Consider the following 18,850-nt stretch of genomic DNA (forward strand, 5'->3'; position numbering starts at 1 on the left):
CTTTGATTTTATCAAGAAAATAGTGGTATAACGAGAGCAATCATCCACAAAACAAACATAATATTTATATCCAAAAATAGATGCAACAGGAGATGGACCCCAAATATCACTATGAATAATCTCAAAAGGAGTAGTACAATGATCATTGACTACAGGATAGTGACTCCTAACTTGTTTAGCTCTAACACAAACCGTACATTTAAACTCTTCTTTTGTCTTTGAGAGTTCTGGAAACAAAATACACAACTTTGTAGGATGCAAATGACCTAATCTACAATGAAGAAGTTCTAGGCTTTCTGATTTAAAACAACCTAACCCACAAGACGAAGTCTTTACTCTTGAATCTTCAAGAAAGTACAATCCATTCTCTTCATAGCCACTCCCAAGGAGGCTGCCCGTCGTCAAGTCCTGAAAAATACAACCATTTGGAAAGAAAGTTACACTACAGGGCAAGCTTTTTGTAAGAGCACTTATGGAAAGAAGATTAACTGGTAAGTTGGGTACAAATGAAACTGGATTTAATGTGGCAATAGGGGTAGAAATGGATCCTTTTCCAACAATTGGAATTGAAGAACCATCAGCAATGGTCATTGAGTTAGGTTGGTTATATTGGTGTAAGTTTGAGAAAAGATGCTTCATACCAGAGTAATGATCAGTGGCACCAGTATCTATTACCCATTTTCCACTAGAGGTTGCTAAGTTTACTGATGATTGAGAACCTTGTTGAGCATGAAGAGCTTGAGACATGCCAAGTTGAGACCCGGAGAGACCAACTTTTAACTCATCAAGTTGTCTCTTCAAGTCTTGATATTCTTGCATTCCTATTGTCTGAGACGCAACTTCTCCAGCATTGAAGGCTCTTTTACCTCTTCCAATATGAGGTGGTCTTCCTACTATATCCCAACACTCTTCCTTCGTGTGCCTCATTTTGCCACAATGAGAACACTTAAGTTTGTCACGATCACTTGAGGATCTGCCACGTCCTCTTCCTCCTTGGTTAAAACCTCTACCTCGACCTCTCATAGGTCCATATTCTGCAACCATTCCTACCTTTTCAGCTTCACCAACAGATACTTCCATCATTCGTTTCCTTGTTTCCTCACGCTGGACAGCATAATAAACTGACCCAATTGGTGGAAGAGATAGTTGAGCAAACACCATACTCCTCACACTTTCATATTCAGAATTTAATCCCATGAGAAAATCAAACACCTGATTTTTCTCTCCAGTTCCAACACAATTCGGGCAAGGTTTTTCGCATACCTTGAGTTCATTCCATAACCCTTGAAGTTCTGAGTAGTACTCTTGCACTGAACGGTTTCCTTGAGTGCATTTTCGAATACTCTCTTTGATTTCAAACAATCTTGCATCATCCCCTTTATGAGAATATGTTGCTTCAACAGCTAACCACATGTCCCTTGCAGTTGCTACTTGCAAAAAATTCCTTCCCAACTCGGGTAACATAGTATTGTTTATGGCAGCCATAACACCATAATCGAGTGCCCTCCAATCAGAATACTTTGCATGTGTTTCAGCAGGTGCTTTTATTTCTCCATTAATATACCCTAGCATTCTTCGTCCTCCTAATGCTATACTAACAGCTCTTGACCATTCCAAATAATTTGATCCATTAAATTTAATAGATGTTAGGTCCCCATGGTACACAACTTGGACAGAATTGGTACTGCTTCCAGACCCAATTTCTGAACTCATCTTCTCAATTCCAAAAAAAAAAACAAATTTAGAGAATATCACCTGCTTAAGGTATTGCACAGCCTAGAAAACACAGTTCTCTATCGTGAGAATCTTCTCTCTTTCTGGAGCGATTTCAATCCACGATACCACTCTTGTTGGAGCGATTACTGCCTCTTTCTCCAAGTTCGCACTTCTGCTAGCTTCAGCCAGTCCGCCGATTTCACCAAGAATCAGCGAAGTTAGCGATTCCGCCAACTCAACGATTTCACTGATTTTGGGCGTTTTGGGAGATTTCACTTCCAGCTATGTGTTCTCTTCTTGATTGAGGTAAGAAACAAAGCTTAATCAACTTGGATCGAGTTGCTCTGATACCATGATGATTTCTAGGGTTTTATCATTGAGAAAGAAAGAACGGGAGATTTCTTAGAAAAGAGACCAGAGAGTTATTTCTCTCTTACGCCTCAACACCTTTCTATTACTAACTTTCAAAATTACAAAATAGTCCACACAATATATAGAAATAACAAAAGAGTCCCTAGAGTTTCTATAAAACATAAAAGAAACAAAAACTTTATGTCTCAACACTCCATGATTTTGTATGAGATGGAAAGAAAATACGGGAAATAAATCAAATCCATTTCGAACAAAAATGGTCTTCGAATGGATTAAGAAATTTATCTCAACATGGTTAAAATTTCATAAAATATCATGAAATTTACGTTGGCATAAATGTTTAGTCACTACAATTTTTCCATAGAGTTAAAATCACCGAAAATCCTTTATATTACAAATAATATTTGTGAATGATAATAATCTTACATACTCTCAATTAAAATTAATAAAAGTGTGCCATAGTAATTATTGACAAAACAATATTTCTGATTACTGAGTTAAATAAGTTTTGCATAATTATATTAGATAATATTAAAGGCCTACCAACTTTTATGCCAAAAAATAGTTTAATATTTTTTAAAGATAGATTACTGCCTGCATTCTTATACATTAATAATCTATAACTAAACCATTTAAAGATAGATTACTGCATCACAAGCAGCAAATCAGACCACTTGTCATCATCTCTCATGAGTTTTGGCAGAGCTGTTGCAATTCTTGGAACACAACAAGTGCATGCATTTTCTGTTCCGCATTATAATATTTTTTGATGGTAAGGAGGCAACTGCCATCCCTACTTTTTTGCATTGATAAAAATTATTTACAAAAGTTGATGTTGACTGAAAATATAAATGAAATACTACATAATTACAACGCCTCTAGAAAAGTAAATACCACTGGCACTGTAATTTTAATTACATGTGCACTCCATCGTCCCTCAAAGAATTTAACAGTATTGAAGCCATCTTGTTATTTCCTACACCGTGTCAGCCACTAGGATTCTGACTGATTTTCTTTTGTCAGAGAAAATTATGTTGTTGCGTTCATGCCACAATGCCCGTAATCCTGATTCAATAATCAAATCTGTTAAGAATTATGAGTTGAAAATATATTTTTAATTAATTGTAAAAATACAACATATTCAAACAAAATTAATGATGACATGTAACATAATATTCCTTATTGACAGCACAGTACTTCTGATGACTAACTTGAATATTCAATTAAAATTAATTATCTATTTATATATATTAAACTATATTAAAGGCCAAACAAATATTTTGAGGCCAGAGCACGGAAGGTCTTATGCTATCCATAGCACCTAAGTTTCTCTTATAGTTTATTTATCTTTAAAAGGAGAATAGAAAAATTACTGATAATTATTTACTAGTTGGACTTATTTGTAATAAAAATAAATTTTGGATTATCAGTAAAAAATTACCATAAAGTAAAATAATATTATATCCATATGATGACTTGCAATGTTTGATTGACTTGTCAATTTTGACATCATTTGGGATTATTCAGATCAATCATAGAGTCATATTTATGGAGTGTTTTATGATTATAAAATAAGACTATATTGTTAAAATTCTGCATAATATAAAATGGCTTCTAAATAATTTTCTTACATGGAAAAGAAATAATGAACCGAATATTCTAATTGTTTTTATTAAATTCCTTAACTGAATATTTCTGATTAGTAAAAGCAAATCTATTTAATTCACCACTTGAGTAAAAGAGAATCGATCATTTAGCAAAAGAAAATAATTTAGTAATTTACTATGCTTCTTGTTCCCCTCATATATATACCTAGGAACAATCTATGCCATTATTTGAATCATCTTTCTTTGGAAACAAATTATATATTTTAGGGGAGAATATTTGACTGATTCTCGGAGGACAATCAAAACCAAAGAGAATGTCAGACGATATTAAAGAAACATATCAATATTGATAATTTTAATTTTATTCTTTCAAACAAGCAAGTACACAACACAGATTTCACCAGTCCCACTTATCAAGAGCTATTGCACTCTATTTAATTCACCACTTGAGTAATAGTAACATCGGGATTTCCCTGAAATTCTGGATCATACTTGCTCTCCTCCTCGGAAGCGCTCCTCTGAAACCTAGGAGAAAATAAAGCCATCTCCTCCCTCCTGCTGTTCTTAAGCCTCCTCGCTTGTTCTATCGTTATGCGGTAAGAAGCCCTAAGAACATCCAATGGCAAGGCTCGGATAGTAGATTGCTTCCCGGTTATTTTGCTCACCATAGCATTAGGGTTTGTCTTGAACGAAACATACTCAAATTGATCTTGGTATGCCCTTTTCAGCACTGCATAGTTCTGAGGGATTAGCAGAATTTGTCTTTGGCGGAGCTGGCCATCAAAAACAGTTCTTCCTTGGTGGTTGACAATCTGGACCCTTCCGCTTCCACCGGTCACATAAATCAAGCTATGAGCATTGATGTTCCAATGTGGGGCCAGAATGGAATTCTACAAATACAAAAAATGTTTCAGTTAGTTCGAACAAATCTAGTAGCTCGCTCATTGCATAATACACAAAAGGTTTTTTAGAATTACCCTTCTCAAAACAACCCGGTTGGCACTCATTTGGACGATGTTAAGGATGGGCAACTTCTGGCTGTTGAGTATTGTGATTCTTCCGCTACGAGGGTTATAGATATCAGCACGGGATGGATCATTAATGTTCTCTCTTATTCTCATAGTGCAGAAGTTCTCGTCCAAACCATTGGTATAATTTCCCCTCCAATCTCCTTGATAACTTTCTCCGTAAAACTCTTCCTGTTGTTGTTGTTTTTGCTCATCTTGGATCCTAGATGGTCTAAGCAATTGAAGCCCTTGCGGTACATGCACTATTTCGCCTCGCTTGTCATTTTGACTCTGGAGCCTTCTCACAAGCTCCTGATTTACTCCAAGAGCCTCAGCCAAAAATCGAGTGTCAAATCCAGTTAGGATATTTCCTGATTGTTGCTCGGTTTCATAGGATTGTCCTCCCCTCTGGTGCCTTCCCGCCAGCAAGAACTCCTTATTTAATTAAAAAAAGCGTATAAATTAGAGGTACTTTTAATCAACATCATGAAGATGCATTTAATTTACACTTATGTGACAAATATGTTATGTGATAAATTAAACTTATGTGACATCTCATACCCTGCGTCTCGGCTCAAGTTGATTGGCGCTATTGCTTATGTCAGACACAGTGACTGCAACTGCAGGGACATCACCATCATTGTAGAACCAGTGAGTAACACCTGCCGGTAAAGCAACAATATCTCCCTCACGGACACGCCGAACTTTCTGGTGTTCATCCCAAGGCCTCTGACCCTGTGCCTCCCCTTCCTGTCTAGACTGCTCAAATTGTTGTTGGAATGATTGGTAACTTTCTGGGCACCCAGGATATACTATTCCCATTAGGCACCTTCCTGCAAATTATGTTAAACAAAATTTTGTTAGATATAGTATATATTATCTCGAAATGGCATGTAAATAAGTGCTTTGATTTGAAATATTATGTCTATGCAATCTTTGAGAACCCAACTTTACCTTGTTTAATGTAGACAAGAGAAGGCGCATTAGAGTAGGCAGGTAAGCGAAGGCCTCTAGGCTCGATTATGCGGCGTCTAGCAGATAGGCCGGCGCATCGAAGTTGTTCATTGTTCTCATCATAATATTCAGTGACGCCAGCCTCATGTTGCACCCGCCTTGATGGTTCAAGTGCTTCAAGCCTCTCAAATCTACAGGCCCTCTGGCCAATACCGAACCCTCGTGAGGCATGCCATGGGCTCTGACCACCAAATTGAGCTGCACATCCATGAAGCAAGACCAAAAGGAAAAGTGTAAAAGAAAGAAAGGTGGAATTAGCCATATCTAATCTCTCACCAGAAGATTAATGGTTGAATTGATTACTTGGTGAAGAGAATAGCGGGGCTACTTGGTACTTATAAGTGTAAAAAAAGTGCTTTGTTTTGTATATATTCAGAGAGGTTGGTAAGGTCATGACAAGTGACTTTAACATAATTATATAGTGGGTGGTTACTATTATCACAAACAACTATTCTCCTCGTATTTTTCTAGTAAAAAAAGTGCTTTATTTTGGATAGACTCGAAGAGGTTGGTAAGGCGACAAATGACTTTAACAGAATTATATTGTGGGTGATAAATATTATCATAAACAACGATTATCCGCATATTTTTTTATTGAAAAAGCAATATATATTGATCATTTCAGATATAAGCTTCCTAAATAACGCGGATAATTACACGTTTCTGTCTTTGTCATGGAAATTACAAAATGCTTTTCTTAAAGTTTCAATCTTCCTTAAAAACTTGTGGGAAAGCCTAATCTCTTTTGGATGCTAATAAAAAGGTTGGTGGAGTGTAAATAATTGAAATTAATCTATACTTGATGATAACTCAAAAAACCTGTAATTTTCTTTTTTCCAAATACTAAATTATCAAATTTAATTTGCCCATAAAGATCACTAATTTATAAACAAAAGAGAGTAGGAAATGGCACTACTCCTGGCTGAACTCTAATTAATTATTATAAGAAGGCTATTTGTATTGTTTTAGTGCAATTTAGTTATGTCGCTCTATTTGAACCGGCTCATGTGAGATAAAGAAATTATAGACATTAATTCAAAATTGCGCACAAAATGATTGTTTTATAATTTAAAATTTTTTTTTATAGAAAAAACAAGCTCTAAATCTCTAACTCATTGGAAAGTTATCTTATTTTTGTATAACTAGGAAAATTCTCTTGGATATGATTTCAATCATACTATTCCTGCCAAATTAAGATGAGGGGGGCATGCCTGATTAATGATTTGAAATAAGCAAATTTGTACCATTCCCATGTTAATTATATCCAAATCCGTGTGTTCAAGTATTCATAGGTTTATCTTTCGGTTGCTTAGGTTTAAGTAGGTCATAAACTACTACTATCAAAAAGCGTTGAAATTAAACAAATGTTAGTTTGAAGTAGTGAAAGTGTCCCAGTATAAGCCCGTTATAAAAAGCCCAAATTAAACCAACTAGTGAAAGAGGCCCAGTATAAGCCGGAGTTAGTCCCTCTCCCAACATAAATCAAATGAAATCGATCGATCGATGATCTAAACTCTCTCCTCTGTTTCCTACGGTCTTACAAATTGTCTCTCCCCTCTCTCCTCATCCTCTCCCTTTTTATACTTACAAGAGATAGAGAGAGAGGGAGAGAGGGAGAGAGGCAAGATGGGAAGAAGAAAGATAGATATAAAGAAGATAGAAGAAACAAGCGCTCGCAAGGTCACCTTCTACAAACGCTTCCGTGGCCTCATGAAGAAGGCGTATGAGATTTCTGTTCTAAGCAACTCGGACGTGGTGCTCATCATTCGCCACCCTTTTAAAAACAAACTCTGCTACTTCTCACACTCTGAAGGGTACACATATATGATCATTTTAAGTAGTTCCGTTGATCTTGCACTTCTTCACTTAGTTCTTGCAAGTTCTTGATTAGTCTCTCCAACAGACAGTAAAGGTTTTATGAAAACATACAGTTAGTAAATAAGTGTCTAATTCTCTCAACCATGTTTTAATTAACAGTTATATTTGTTTCAACAAGTACTTTGAGAAATTACATATTTACACATTATTTACACATTAAGTTCTTAATTGTATGTGTTTTACATTTATTAATTACATTTTATTTTGTTTTCTTTTTTTCTAGGGTCGAGGATATCTTGATTAGATTTCTTAACATGCCAGATGATGTTCGGAAAGTCAATGGTCGAGAATTTTGGTATTATCTTTAATTTTTTGTGATATTACTTCTGCCTTTGTTGATTTCTGGCTTTTATTTTTTGTTATTGTTATTTTACTGTTGTAGAATTTCACTATTGGAGAACACCATATTATGAATGTGGTGAAATAAACTCTTTCTTGGTTTCTTGTTTTTCATTTCTATGACATATCTCTGTTTTTTTCTTTTTTATTTCTTGTTTTGTGAACAGCGAAAGATTGGTGATCCCCAATAAAGATGTAAGTTCTCATTATTTGTACCCAATTCCCTTTCATAAACCCAATATATGAATAATAGTAATAACTGTTTCAGATAATTAGCATCTTTATACATCTTTATGATAATTGCTATGCCGCACAAAATTGCTATAGTAAAATAATTCTCCCTTTAAAATAATATAGCACTTTGATATAAGAGCTCAGAGTTTAGTGCATAAAAATAGTTTTATCTGAGATGTTCATCAAAATAGTTTACAATTTGTCCTAATAAGCAATTCTTTTTTATATTCATATGGATATTGGTCATACTTTTGAAAATGATTTATATTTTTATACGTAATTTCTCTCTTATAATAAAAATGTTTGTTTCATTGAATGCAGAGTCTAATTGCAAAACTTGAAAATTGCAAAATACAAGACACGTTGGCAGCAGAAGATCAAATAAGGTATGTGCTTGTTTATTTTCAATAGGAGATCGCATTAATTATTATAACATATCTTGTAATATTATAAGTTAAGTATTTGGACCTCCATCTTTAATTTTTCTATATCAATATATAAAAAAGAGATATGTTGCATTGCGCAATGCTCTATTATTCTATCGTGCAAACCTAGGCCAGTATAAAGCTAATGAACTGTTATTGAAAATTGTTTAATTCAGAAGTTCTAGTGTCAAGCTAATGCACTGCCAATGCTAACAGTGTTTATGCCTTTTATTTTTAGTATCGAGCAAGAAAACTCCAGGGCCATAACATCAGGTGATGACAACAGATCAATCCAGGTACTGTTTTAATTTTTAACATGTTCTATTTCTACTGCCTACAAACTGCACCTCATTTTTTTCCTTTTCCCCAGAAATGAACATAATACTACGATAAGGCAAATGAGATCCACTTTGTAAACCAATATGCAACAGGAATTACCAGTATTATATTACATAGGGTTCAGCATTTACAAAATAACATAAATACAACCAGGATTACCAGGATTACCGGTATTATATTACAAAAGTTTATTTTATATAATGTGCAGCATACTGAGGTGATTAATCCTCAAGAGTTTCCTCAACAGATACTCGACTACCAAAGGTTAGTTGCTTCTATTATGAATCTGGGTATTTGATTCATAATTGGCCTGAAAATATCAAAATAAATATGTTGTCCAGAAGAAAGGAATCAGCATTTTATTATGAGAAATATCTTATAGCTTACTAACAATATTTGTTAAATTGTGTCAATTTGGTTTCTATAATTAGGTTTTATCAAACGGCTACCCCAATGACACCTGAACATTTGTTTGATGACTATGGGGACAAGCTGACAGTCATACTTTCTCATATTCAGCAAAGAAAAGTAAGTTATTTGTAAATATCTGTTAATTTAGGAAAAATCAACTGTACATTAGAAAATTAATTGCTGGCACCATACTCAGCTCAGTTTTGAACAATTTACATCTCTACAGAAGTCTATGGCTACTTGAGGCTTGAGCAATACTTGTCACAAATCTATATTGATTATTGTTTTGCTTTCAATACATACAGAAAACTACATATTAAAGAAAAATTACAAAAATATACATGGTGCTCAATAATTATAGAATATCCATGAAGCATAAACCTGATCAATAAAAGTTGTTGAATTAATTTCTTCAATTATGCAGATGTTGTTGCAACAGCAAGAGCTGATGCAAACCAGTGCATTCTTTGCCAACCTGCAGCTGCAGCAACAAGCAACCATTAATACTAGTATGCAATTCTATCAGAACAATGGCCACATTAACCCTAAAGGCGAGCAATATTTCAAGTACGTCTCAATACCTTCACATTATTATATATTTTATATGTAGGTTTCATTTTTTTTATGTTATTATTAATACCAATATCCAATTGTGTAATCTTTTTCCTTTTGGTGGGGGATGGTTAAATGTAAAGATTGGCTTTCTTTGCATATATATAAGAAAAATAATAATTTGGTTAAAATATGAGAAAGTAATTTTCTCTAAAATTTCCTCATGCTTCAATGAAATCATTACAACTTACGAATTTACAGTTTTTAAAAACCCCTCAAATCAAACATGTCTTTGTACATCAAATGAACTCATCATGATCGCTTGGCTTTTGTTGATTTTCAGTAAAATTGAATTACCTACTGGTCTAATAAAGCCTCAAGCAATGGCTCCAAACAACAGCTGGGTACCCACTGACACACCCAGGCCATCCAATTACTACTGTCAGGTACTAAACAATGGCTTAACTTGAATAATCTCCAATCCAAAGTGCAGGAAAATTTTCCTGTTCAAATCATTAACTAAAAAGGTCCTATCAAAATCTTTCGCACATAAGTTTCTCCCTAGGCATCACCCCGAAAGAAAGAAAAAAAATAGAATGAAAGATAGTAATTGAGCTTAACAAGTTAATATGGTTTTATGACAAATAAATATAATAAATTCTTTATTTTGTGAACAAAAGGAGGATAACAGGTGTCAATATAATTTAATTATAAGTTAATAAGTTAGAGATAATATAGTCATTTTAATCTTAAAATAAATGAAGAGAATATGAACTTGTTTTAGGACACCCCCGTGTCTAACTCTCAATTTGCCGGAATTTTTCATATCCTCCATTAAATAAAAAATTACACAATTACCCTCAATTTTTTTTTTTAGAAAAAAAAGAAACCCAACCCATCCAGATTCTGTAGTTGTTGGGACATTTAAAAAAAAAAATTAAGGGTAATTGTGTAAATTTTCATTTTATGGAGGATATGAATAAATATTTTGGGAATTTCTGAAATCTTTATTGATATCCTCCATTAATATAATTTTTATGTAGGGTATGAAGCAAGAGACTCAGGAGCCCAGATTCAGTTTGAAGGAGCTGGGAGCATATTTGCCGAGCTATTCGGCGATGTATCCACCATCGGTTCCTTGTCAGTTTCCCCCAAGGGCCCACGACTATGAGGCTAGCGGGTCGCAAAGCCATGACTTTAAGACCCAAGCAACAGAGACCTTCTTCAGAGCACCATCACCAGCCACATACCCTGACAACATGCAGGAGGATGTTGGCGATAGTTCGTTGCCTCCCAGGAACAGCCATCCAACCCCACGATTTCCGCACTAAGATTACCCGTAGTTTTCTTTTTATGTTGGGGAATGTAGTTTTATTTAGGTTGATTGTAGTATTTTTCGTTTCTGGATTTTAGTACTTTATGTTTGAATTATTTTGTACTGTTTATCTTATATATTAGTTTATTTGGATGTCTCTTGAGTAAAATAAATCATAATGCTAATGGTGTGTTTCTTTTATAGCCTTAGGAGCTTAATGAAGAGTTTCAAAACATCAAAATTTACTGCTCTAGTTAAATGGTGTTTACAATGTCTCTATATATAGTACATATATAGTACATAAAACTATTAGTTAAAAAGTATTTAATTTAGTATAAAGTCATGTTTTATTATGTATAGCAGCTTAGAGAGAACTGTTCGATAACTTGTTAATTAGATGTACTGTCATAATTATAATAAATTTACATTATTTTTTGACAACATAACTGTATATATAGCAGCTTTATATATACAATCTGCTACACATAAAAGTACAACAAAAATAGATGCAGAATTTAGAAAATCAAAGCAATGCTTCAGCCAGTTGTTAAAGTAGCTAAAGTTTTTCAGTAGTAACTCCGTACAAACATTCAAGCATGCACATACAACTTTTTAAATAAAATAAAATTACAACATAGTTTTAATAAATTTAAAGAGAGTACTCAACTACCACCACACTATTAAAATATATTGCTTCGGCCAGTTGTTCTTTTTTTTGAAAACTTGGTAGTAACTACCAAGGTTCGTGAGGGGGAATCGAACTCTCGACCTTTGGGTATAACTACTTTAGGACATTTTTCTAGCCAATTGTGCTACCTCCCCTTTCTCTGCTTCGGCCAGTTGTTAAAGTTAGGTTCGTCATTATATTGTCCAAGGCCCGACCCGGCCTGGCCCGTTGTTCACACCATCTCCAATGGATTGCTATGGAAAAAAAAGAAGTCAAAATATTTATAATAAGTACTAACTATGAAGACCATATAGTACAACAATTTATTCCTTTTGTCAACGCTTGACATAATGTTGGCTGTGAGAATGATTTACTAATTTTACAATATATATGTCTTGTTGTGGAATATATATAATTGGATCAATTGGTTTGAATATTGAAATATTTAATTAATAATTTCCAGTATAATATGAAAATAGAAATTAATTGAAAAACTATATCAGACAAATTACATCAAGTTGTCTGATTGGTACAAATTGTACAATTTTCTCAAATACACCACTTTCTTATAAAAAATATTATAATTAAAGAAATTAATTCAACAACATCTGTTCTTGCTGTTGCAACAACATCTGGATAATTGAAGAAATTAATCCAACAACTTCTAGCTCATAAGCCTTCTTGGTGAGGCCAGGAAAGCGCTTGTAGAAGGTGATCTTGCGGCCGTACATTTGCTTCTTCTATCTTCTTTATATCTCTCTTATTTCTTCCCATATTGCATCTCTCTTTCTCTCTCTCTCTCTGCCAATAATTACTATATTAATTAATGAACCACAGGGTTTTGGACATGTAAGTATAAAAATGGAGAGGATGAGTAGAGAGGGGAGAAAATTTGTGAGACCGCAGGAAACAGAGGGGAGAGTTTATAGCCCGACCGTTTGATCTGCTTTGGCACGAATATTAAAGGGGCCCTGAGCAAATTATATCGATTTCATTTGATTGAAGTTGGGAGAGGGACTAACTCGGGCTTATACTGGGCCTGTTTCACTAGTTAGTTTAATTTGGGCTTTTAATAACGGGCTTATACTGGGCCTCTTTCACTAGTTGAAACTGCCGATTTCTTTATTAATATCCTAAAAAAAAAAAAAATTAAATTATCAAATCTGTCCTCACATTGAAATTAATTTTAAAAATGCCCTGACCACACAAACGTGGGGCAGTCAGCTTTTCTAATAAACCGCCCCGTGTTTGGGCGGTCAGCTTATTTTATTTTATTTTTTCTTTTGACCAAACCGCCCAGCGGCAGGGCAGTCAGCTACATGAACTTTTTTATTTTATTTAGAGATCTTAATATTTTCATCTAAAAATGAGAAATGAGAAATGTTTAATTTTATGGTAAACATATGTTTTGAACAATTCTTTAATTTATAATCTTGATAATTTTGAATTTCTTAATATTTTTTTAATTTAAAATTAGAAGACCTATATTATATATACACATATCATGCCTATAAAAAAAGAAGTAATGAGATTTTGTATATGCTTCTCTGTCCGTCAAATGATTTGAAATTTTAGTGATTTAAAACTAATCTTTTTCTTATTTTACAATTCATTTTTCTTCAGTAACTTTTTTGGAGTCAAAGTCCGAAATTTTAACAAAATTATCAAAATTATAATCAATAAAGACAGTTGGATAAAACCAATCCAATCTATCTGTTAAAGTTAGTTTATTTTTTTTAACATAATAACTCATTTTCATCTCTTTTTTACTATAAGATGAATACTAAAGTTTCAAATCACTTTGCATAATAAATAGAGTTTTGAATAAAAGACAATATTTTTGGTAATTATACTAGATGTGATTCCAACCCTTTTTATTTATGTATTCTCCACATTTATATATATTTCCATCTCATTACTTTTTTGGGAAACATATATTTTTTTTCTTGCAACTATAATATTTTATGTAAATTTAAAATTTGAAGGGTTTGCACTTGTGATAAAAGTATACAGGCCGGGCACATATTAATAAAAATAATTGATCTGTTTGATCTTAATTAAATATGTTAATTTCGGTTGTATGTATGAGTAAAACAATTTATATATACATTATATATATAAAATATACATAAAGAATTGTTCAAAATGAATGTTTGCTATAAAATGGAACATTTCTTATTTCTTATTTTTAGATGAAAAATATTAAGATCTCTAAAAAAATAAAAATAAATAAATACTGTCGCTGACCGCCCCGCCGCTGGACGGTTTGGTAAAAAAGAAGAAGAAGAAGTTGACTGTCCAAACATGGGGCGGTTTGGTAAGAAATGCTGACCGCCTCACGTTTGGGCGGTCAGGACATTTTTAAAATTAATTCCAATACGAGGGCATATTTGATAATTTAATTTTTTTAGGGTATTAATAAAAAAAGGGGTTGAAACTAACATTTGTTTAATTTCAACGCTGTTTGATTGTAGTAGTTTTACGACCTACTTAAGCAACCCAAAGATAAACCTAGCTAGCTATGAACAATAACTTCCCAACGAGTTAGAGATTTAGAGCTTGCATTTTTTATAAAAAAAATTAAAATTATAAAATAATAATTTTGTGTGCAATATTATTAAATAAAAAGATAAATAATCATGAAATTAAATCTTTACATTGTTTTTTTTTTTTTTGATAAGTAATCTTTACATTGTTACCCTCACATTTGCCGGATCAAATGGAGGGACAACTATATTGTGCTAACAACACAAATATTACACTAATGAATTGGAGGTTCGGCGGGCAACTAAATTGCATTGATTTCTTTCAGCCATGACAATTGAACTCGCGGACATCAGTAGTTACAGGTTTCTGAGTTATCATAAAGAGATTAACCTTTCCCACAAGTTTTTCAGAAAGATTGAAACTTTCAGAATAGCTTTTCGTAATTTTCGTGATAAAGAAGGACACTTTCGTGATAAAGAAGGACACGTGGAATTCTCCGCGTTATTTAGGAAGCTTATATCTCAAAATGATCAATGTTTCTTTGTTTTTTCATTAGAAAAATACGCGGAGAATCGTTGATTTTTATAATAATCATCACCCACAATATAATTCTGTTAAAGTCATTTGTCCTCACCTTACCAACCTCTCTGAATATATACAAAACAAAGCACTTTTTTTTCACTTATAAGTACCAAGGAGCCCCGCTATTCTCTTCACCAAGTAATCAATTCAATCATTAATCTTCTGGTGAGAGATTAGATATGGCTAATTCCACCTTTCTTTCTTTTATACTTTTCCTTTTGGTCTTACTTCATGGATGTGCAGCTCAATTTGGTGGTCAGAGCCCATGGCATGCCTCACGAGGGTTCGGTATTGGCCAGAGGGCCTGTAGATTTGAGAGGCTTGAAGCACTTGAACCATCAAGGCGGGTGCAACATGAGGCTGGCGTCACTGAATATTATGATGAGAACAATGAACAACTTCGATGCGCCGGCCTATCTGCTAGACGCCGCATAATCGAGCCTAGAGGCCTTCGCTTACCTGCCTACTCTAATGCGCCTTCTCTTGTCTACATTAAACAAGGTAAAGTTGGGTTCTCAAAGATTGCATAGACATAATATTTCAAATCAAAGCACTTATTTGCATACCATTTCGAGATAATATATACTATATCTGACAAAATTTTGTTTGACATAATTTGTAGGAAGGTGCCTAATGGGAATAGTATATCCTGGGTGCCCAGAAAGTTACCAATCATTCCAACAACAATTTGATCAGTCTAGACAGGAAGGGCAGGCACAGGGTCAGAGGCCTTGGGATGAACACCAGAAAGTTCGGCGTGTCCGTGAGGGAGATATTGTTGCTTTACCGGCAGGTGTTACTCACTGGTTCTACAATGACGGTGATGTCTCTGCAGTTGCAGTCACTGTGTCTGACATAAGCAATAGCGCCAATCAACTTGAGCCAAGACGCAGGGTATGAGATGTCACATAAGTTTAATTTATCACATAACATATTTGTTGGGCAAAATTGATTGCCTCTTCATCATGTTGATTAAATGCACTGCTAATTTATACACTTTTTTAAATTAAATAAGGAGTTCTTGCTGGCGGGAAGGCACCAGAGGGGAGGACAATCCTATGAAACCGAGCAACAATCAGGAAATATCCTAACTGGATTTGACACTCGATTTTTGGCTGAGGCTCTTGGAGTAAATCAGGAGCTTGTGAGAAGGCTCCAGAGTCAAAATGACAAGCGAGGCGAAATAGTGCATGTACCGCAAGGGCTTCAATTGCTTAGACCATCTAGGATCCAAGATGAGCAAAAACAACAACAACAGGAAGAGTTTTACGGAGAAAGATATCAAGGAGATTGGAGGGGAAATTATACCAATGGTTTGGACGAGAACTTCTGCACTATGAGAATAAGAGAGAACATTAATGATCCATCCCGTGCTGATATCTATAACCCTCGTAGCGGAAGAATCACAATACTCAACAGCCAGAAGTTGCCCATCCTTAACATCGTCCAAATGAGTGCCAACCGGGTTGTTTTGAGAAGGGTAATTCTAAAAAACCTTTTGTGTATTAAGCAATGAGCGAGCTACTAAATTTGTTCGAACTAACTGAAATATTTTTTGTATTTGTAGAATTCCATTCTGGCCCCACATTGGAACATCAATGCTCATAGCTTGATTTATGTGACCGGTGGAAGCGGAAGGGTCCAGATTGTCAACCACCAAGGAAGAACTGTTTTTGATGGCCAGCTCCGCCAAAGACAAATTCTGCTAATCCCTCAGAACTATGCAGTGCTGAAAAGGGCATACCAAGATCAATTTGAGTATGTTTCGTTCAAGACAAACCCTAATGCTATGGTGAGCAAAATAACCGGGAAGCAATCTACTCTCCGAGCCTTGCCATTGGATGTTCTTAGGGCTTCTTACCGCCTAACGATAGAACAAGCGAGGAGGCTTAAGAACAGCAGGAGGGAGGAGATGGCTTTATTTTCTCCTAGGTTTCAGAGGAGCGCTTCCGAGGAGGAGAGCAAGTATGATCCAGAATTTCAGGGAAATCCCGATGTTACTATTACTCAAGTGGTAAATTAAATAGAGTGCAATAGCTCTTGATAAGCGGGACTGGTGTAATCTGTGTTGTGTACTTGCTTGTTTGAAAGAATAAAATTGAAATTATCAATATTGATATGTTTCTTTAATATCGTCTGACATTCTCTTTGGTTTTGATTGTCCTCCGAGAATCACTCAAATATTCTCCCCTAAAATATATAATTTGTTTCCAAAGAAAGATGATTCAAATAATGGCATAGATTGTTCCTTGGTATATATATGAGGGGAACAAGAAGCATAGTAAATTACTAAATTATTTTCTTTTGCTAAATGATCGATTCTCTTTTACTCAAGTGGTGAATTAAATAGATTTGCTTTTACTAATCAGAAATATTCAGTTAAGGAATTTAATAAAAAAAAATTAGAATATTTGGTTCATTATTTCTTTTCCATGTAAGAAAATTATTTAGAAGCCATTTTATATTATGCAGAATTTTAACAATATAATCTTATTTTATAATCATAAAACACTCCATAAATATGACTCTATGATTGATCTGAATAATCCCAAATGGTGTCAAAATTGACAAGTCGATCAAACATTGCAAGTCATCATATGGATATAATATTATTTTACTTTATGGTAATTTTTTTACTGATAATCCAAAATTTATTTTTATTACAAATAAGTCCAACTAGTAAATAATTATCAGTAATTTTTCTATTCTCCTTTTAAAGATAAATAAACTATAAGAGAAACTTAGGTGCTATGGATAGCATAAGACCTTTCGTGCTCTGGTCTCAAAATATTTGTTTGGCCTTTAATATAGTTTAATATATTTATGAAAATACGTGGCGTAAATAGAGAATTAATTTTAATGGAATATGCAAGTTAGTCACCAGAAGTACTGTGCTGTCAATAAGGAATATTATGTTGCATATCATCATTAATTTTGTTTGAATATGTTGTATTTTTACAATTAATTAAAAATATATTTTCAACTCATAATTCTTAACAGATTTGATTATTGTATCAGGATTATGGGCATTGTGGCGTGAACGCACCAACATAATTTTTCTCTGGCAAAAGAAAATCAGTCAGGATCCTGGTGGCTGACACGGTGCAGGAAATAACAAGATGGCTTCAATACTGTTAAATTCTTTGAGGGACGGAGTGCACATGTAATTAAAATTACAGTGCCAGTGGTATTTACTTTTCTAGTCGACATCAACTTTTGTAAATAATTTTTATCATTGCAAAACAGTAGGGATGTCAGTTGCCTCCTTACCATCAAAAAAGATTATAATACGGAACAGAAAATGCATGCACTTGTTGTGTTCCAAGAATTGCAACAGCTCTGCCAAAACTCATGAGAGATGATGACAAGTGGTCTGATTTGCTGCTCGTGATGCAGTAATCTATCTTTAAATGGTTTAGTTATAGATTATTAATGTATAAGAATGCAGGCAGTAATCTATCTTTAAAAAATATTAAACTATTTTTTGGCATAAAAGTTGTTTGGCCTTTAATATTATCTAATATAATTATACAAAACTTATTTAACTCAGTAATCAGAAATATTGTTTTATCAATGAATTATTATGGCACACTTTTATTAATTTTAATTGAGTATGTAAGATTTTTATCATTCACAAATATTATTTGTAATATAAAGGATTTTCGGTGATTTTAACTCTATGGAAAAATTGTAGTGACTAAACATTTATGCCAACATAAATTTCATGATATTTTATGAAATTTTAACCATGTTGAGATAAATTTCTTAATCCGTACGAAGACCATTTTTGTTCGAAATGGATTTGATTTATTTCCCGTATTTTCTTTCCATCTCATACAAAATCATGGAGAAAATAACAAGCAGCTCAAAATCATTTTAGTTGTATCTCAATTGTGTCTCTTGCT

General features: G+C 33.8%; 3 protein-coding genes and 1 long non-coding RNA gene across 4 annotated transcripts; 2 read left to right on the plus strand and 2 right to left on the minus strand.

The window, feature by feature from the left end:
• Positions 1-8: 8 nt before the first annotated feature.
• On the minus strand, positions 9-1,646 carry LOC144564596 (uncharacterized). Its single transcript, XM_078314203.1, has 2 exons — positions 642-1,646; positions 9-408 (listed from the first exon to the last, which is right to left on the minus strand). The coding sequence occupies exons 1-2, from the start codon at positions 1,570-1,572 to the stop codon at positions 371-373; spliced, it is 969 nt and encodes a 322-aa protein (XP_078170329.1). The 5' UTR covers positions 1,573-1,646; the 3' UTR covers positions 9-370.
• Positions 1,647-4,039: 2,393 nt separating this feature from the next.
• Positions 4,040-6,024, minus strand: LOC144564093 (cocosin 1-like). The gene is made up of 4 exons (XM_078313610.1): positions 5,657-6,024; positions 5,264-5,535; positions 4,673-5,137; positions 4,040-4,585 (listed from the first exon to the last, which is right to left on the minus strand). Exons 1-4 carry the CDS (start codon positions 5,976-5,978, stop codon positions 4,130-4,132), a joined length of 1,515 nt encoding a protein of 504 aa, XP_078169736.1. The 5' UTR covers positions 5,979-6,024; the 3' UTR covers positions 4,040-4,129.
• Positions 6,025-8,828: 2,804 nt separating this feature from the next.
• On the plus strand, positions 8,829-9,877 carry LOC144563964 (uncharacterized). Its single transcript, XR_013514516.1, has 4 exons — positions 8,829-8,888; positions 9,140-9,195; positions 9,363-9,459; positions 9,767-9,877. It is a non-coding gene; the product is annotated as an uncharacterized LOC144563964 (long non-coding RNA).
• Positions 9,878-14,690: 4,813 nt separating this feature from the next.
• On the plus strand, positions 14,691-17,056 carry LOC144564496 (cocosin 1-like). Its single transcript, XM_078314093.1, has 5 exons — positions 14,691-14,898; positions 15,189-15,446; positions 15,568-15,839; positions 15,961-16,425; positions 16,513-17,056. Exons 1-5 carry the CDS (start codon positions 14,691-14,693, stop codon positions 16,966-16,968), a joined length of 1,659 nt encoding a protein of 552 aa, XP_078170219.1. The 3' UTR covers positions 16,969-17,056.
• Positions 17,057-18,850: the final 1,794 nt, after the last annotated feature.

This window comes from Carex rostrata, chromosome 13 (assembly GCF_964058835.1).
Source record: "Carex rostrata chromosome 13, lpCarRost1.2, whole genome shotgun sequence".
Lineage (NCBI taxonomy): Eukaryota > Viridiplantae > Streptophyta > Magnoliopsida > Poales > Cyperaceae > Carex > Carex rostrata.

What these genes read in the sequence shown, in the direction of transcription:
- LOC144564093 (XM_078313610.1), bottom strand. Translation starts at nt 5,978, where the DNA reads ATGGCTAATTCCACCTTTCTTTCTTTTACACTTTTCCTTTTGGTCTTG. An exon ending in TCTTGTCTACATTAAACAAG is followed by an intron (nt 5,536 to 5,656) that starts GTAAAGTTGGGT and finishes CATAATTTGCAG; the next exon opens with GAAGGTGCCTAATGGGAATA. An exon ending in ACCGGGTTGTTTTGAGAAGG is followed by an intron (nt 4,586 to 4,672) that starts GTAATTCTAAAA and finishes TTGTATTTGTAG; the next exon opens with AATTCCATTCTGGCCCCACA.
- LOC144564496 (XM_078314093.1), top strand. Translation starts at nt 14,691, where the DNA reads ATGACAATTGAACTCGCGGACATCAGTAGTTACAGGTTTCTGAGTTAT. An exon ending in TATATCTCAAAATGATCAAT is followed by an intron (nt 14,899 to 15,188) that starts GTTTCTTTGTTT and finishes ATGGATGTGCAG; the next exon opens with CTCAATTTGGTGGTCAGAGC. An exon ending in TCTTGTCTACATTAAACAAG is followed by an intron (nt 15,447 to 15,567) that starts GTAAAGTTGGGT and finishes CATAATTTGTAG; the next exon opens with GAAGGTGCCTAATGGGAATA.
- LOC144564596 (XM_078314203.1), bottom strand. Translation starts at nt 1,572, where the DNA reads ATGCTAGGGTATATTAATGGAGAAATAAAAGCACCTGCTGAAACACAT. An exon ending in TGCCACTGATCATTACTCTG is followed by an intron (nt 409 to 641) that starts GTATGAAGCATC and finishes TGTATTTTTCAG; the next exon opens with GACTTGACGACGGGCAGCCT.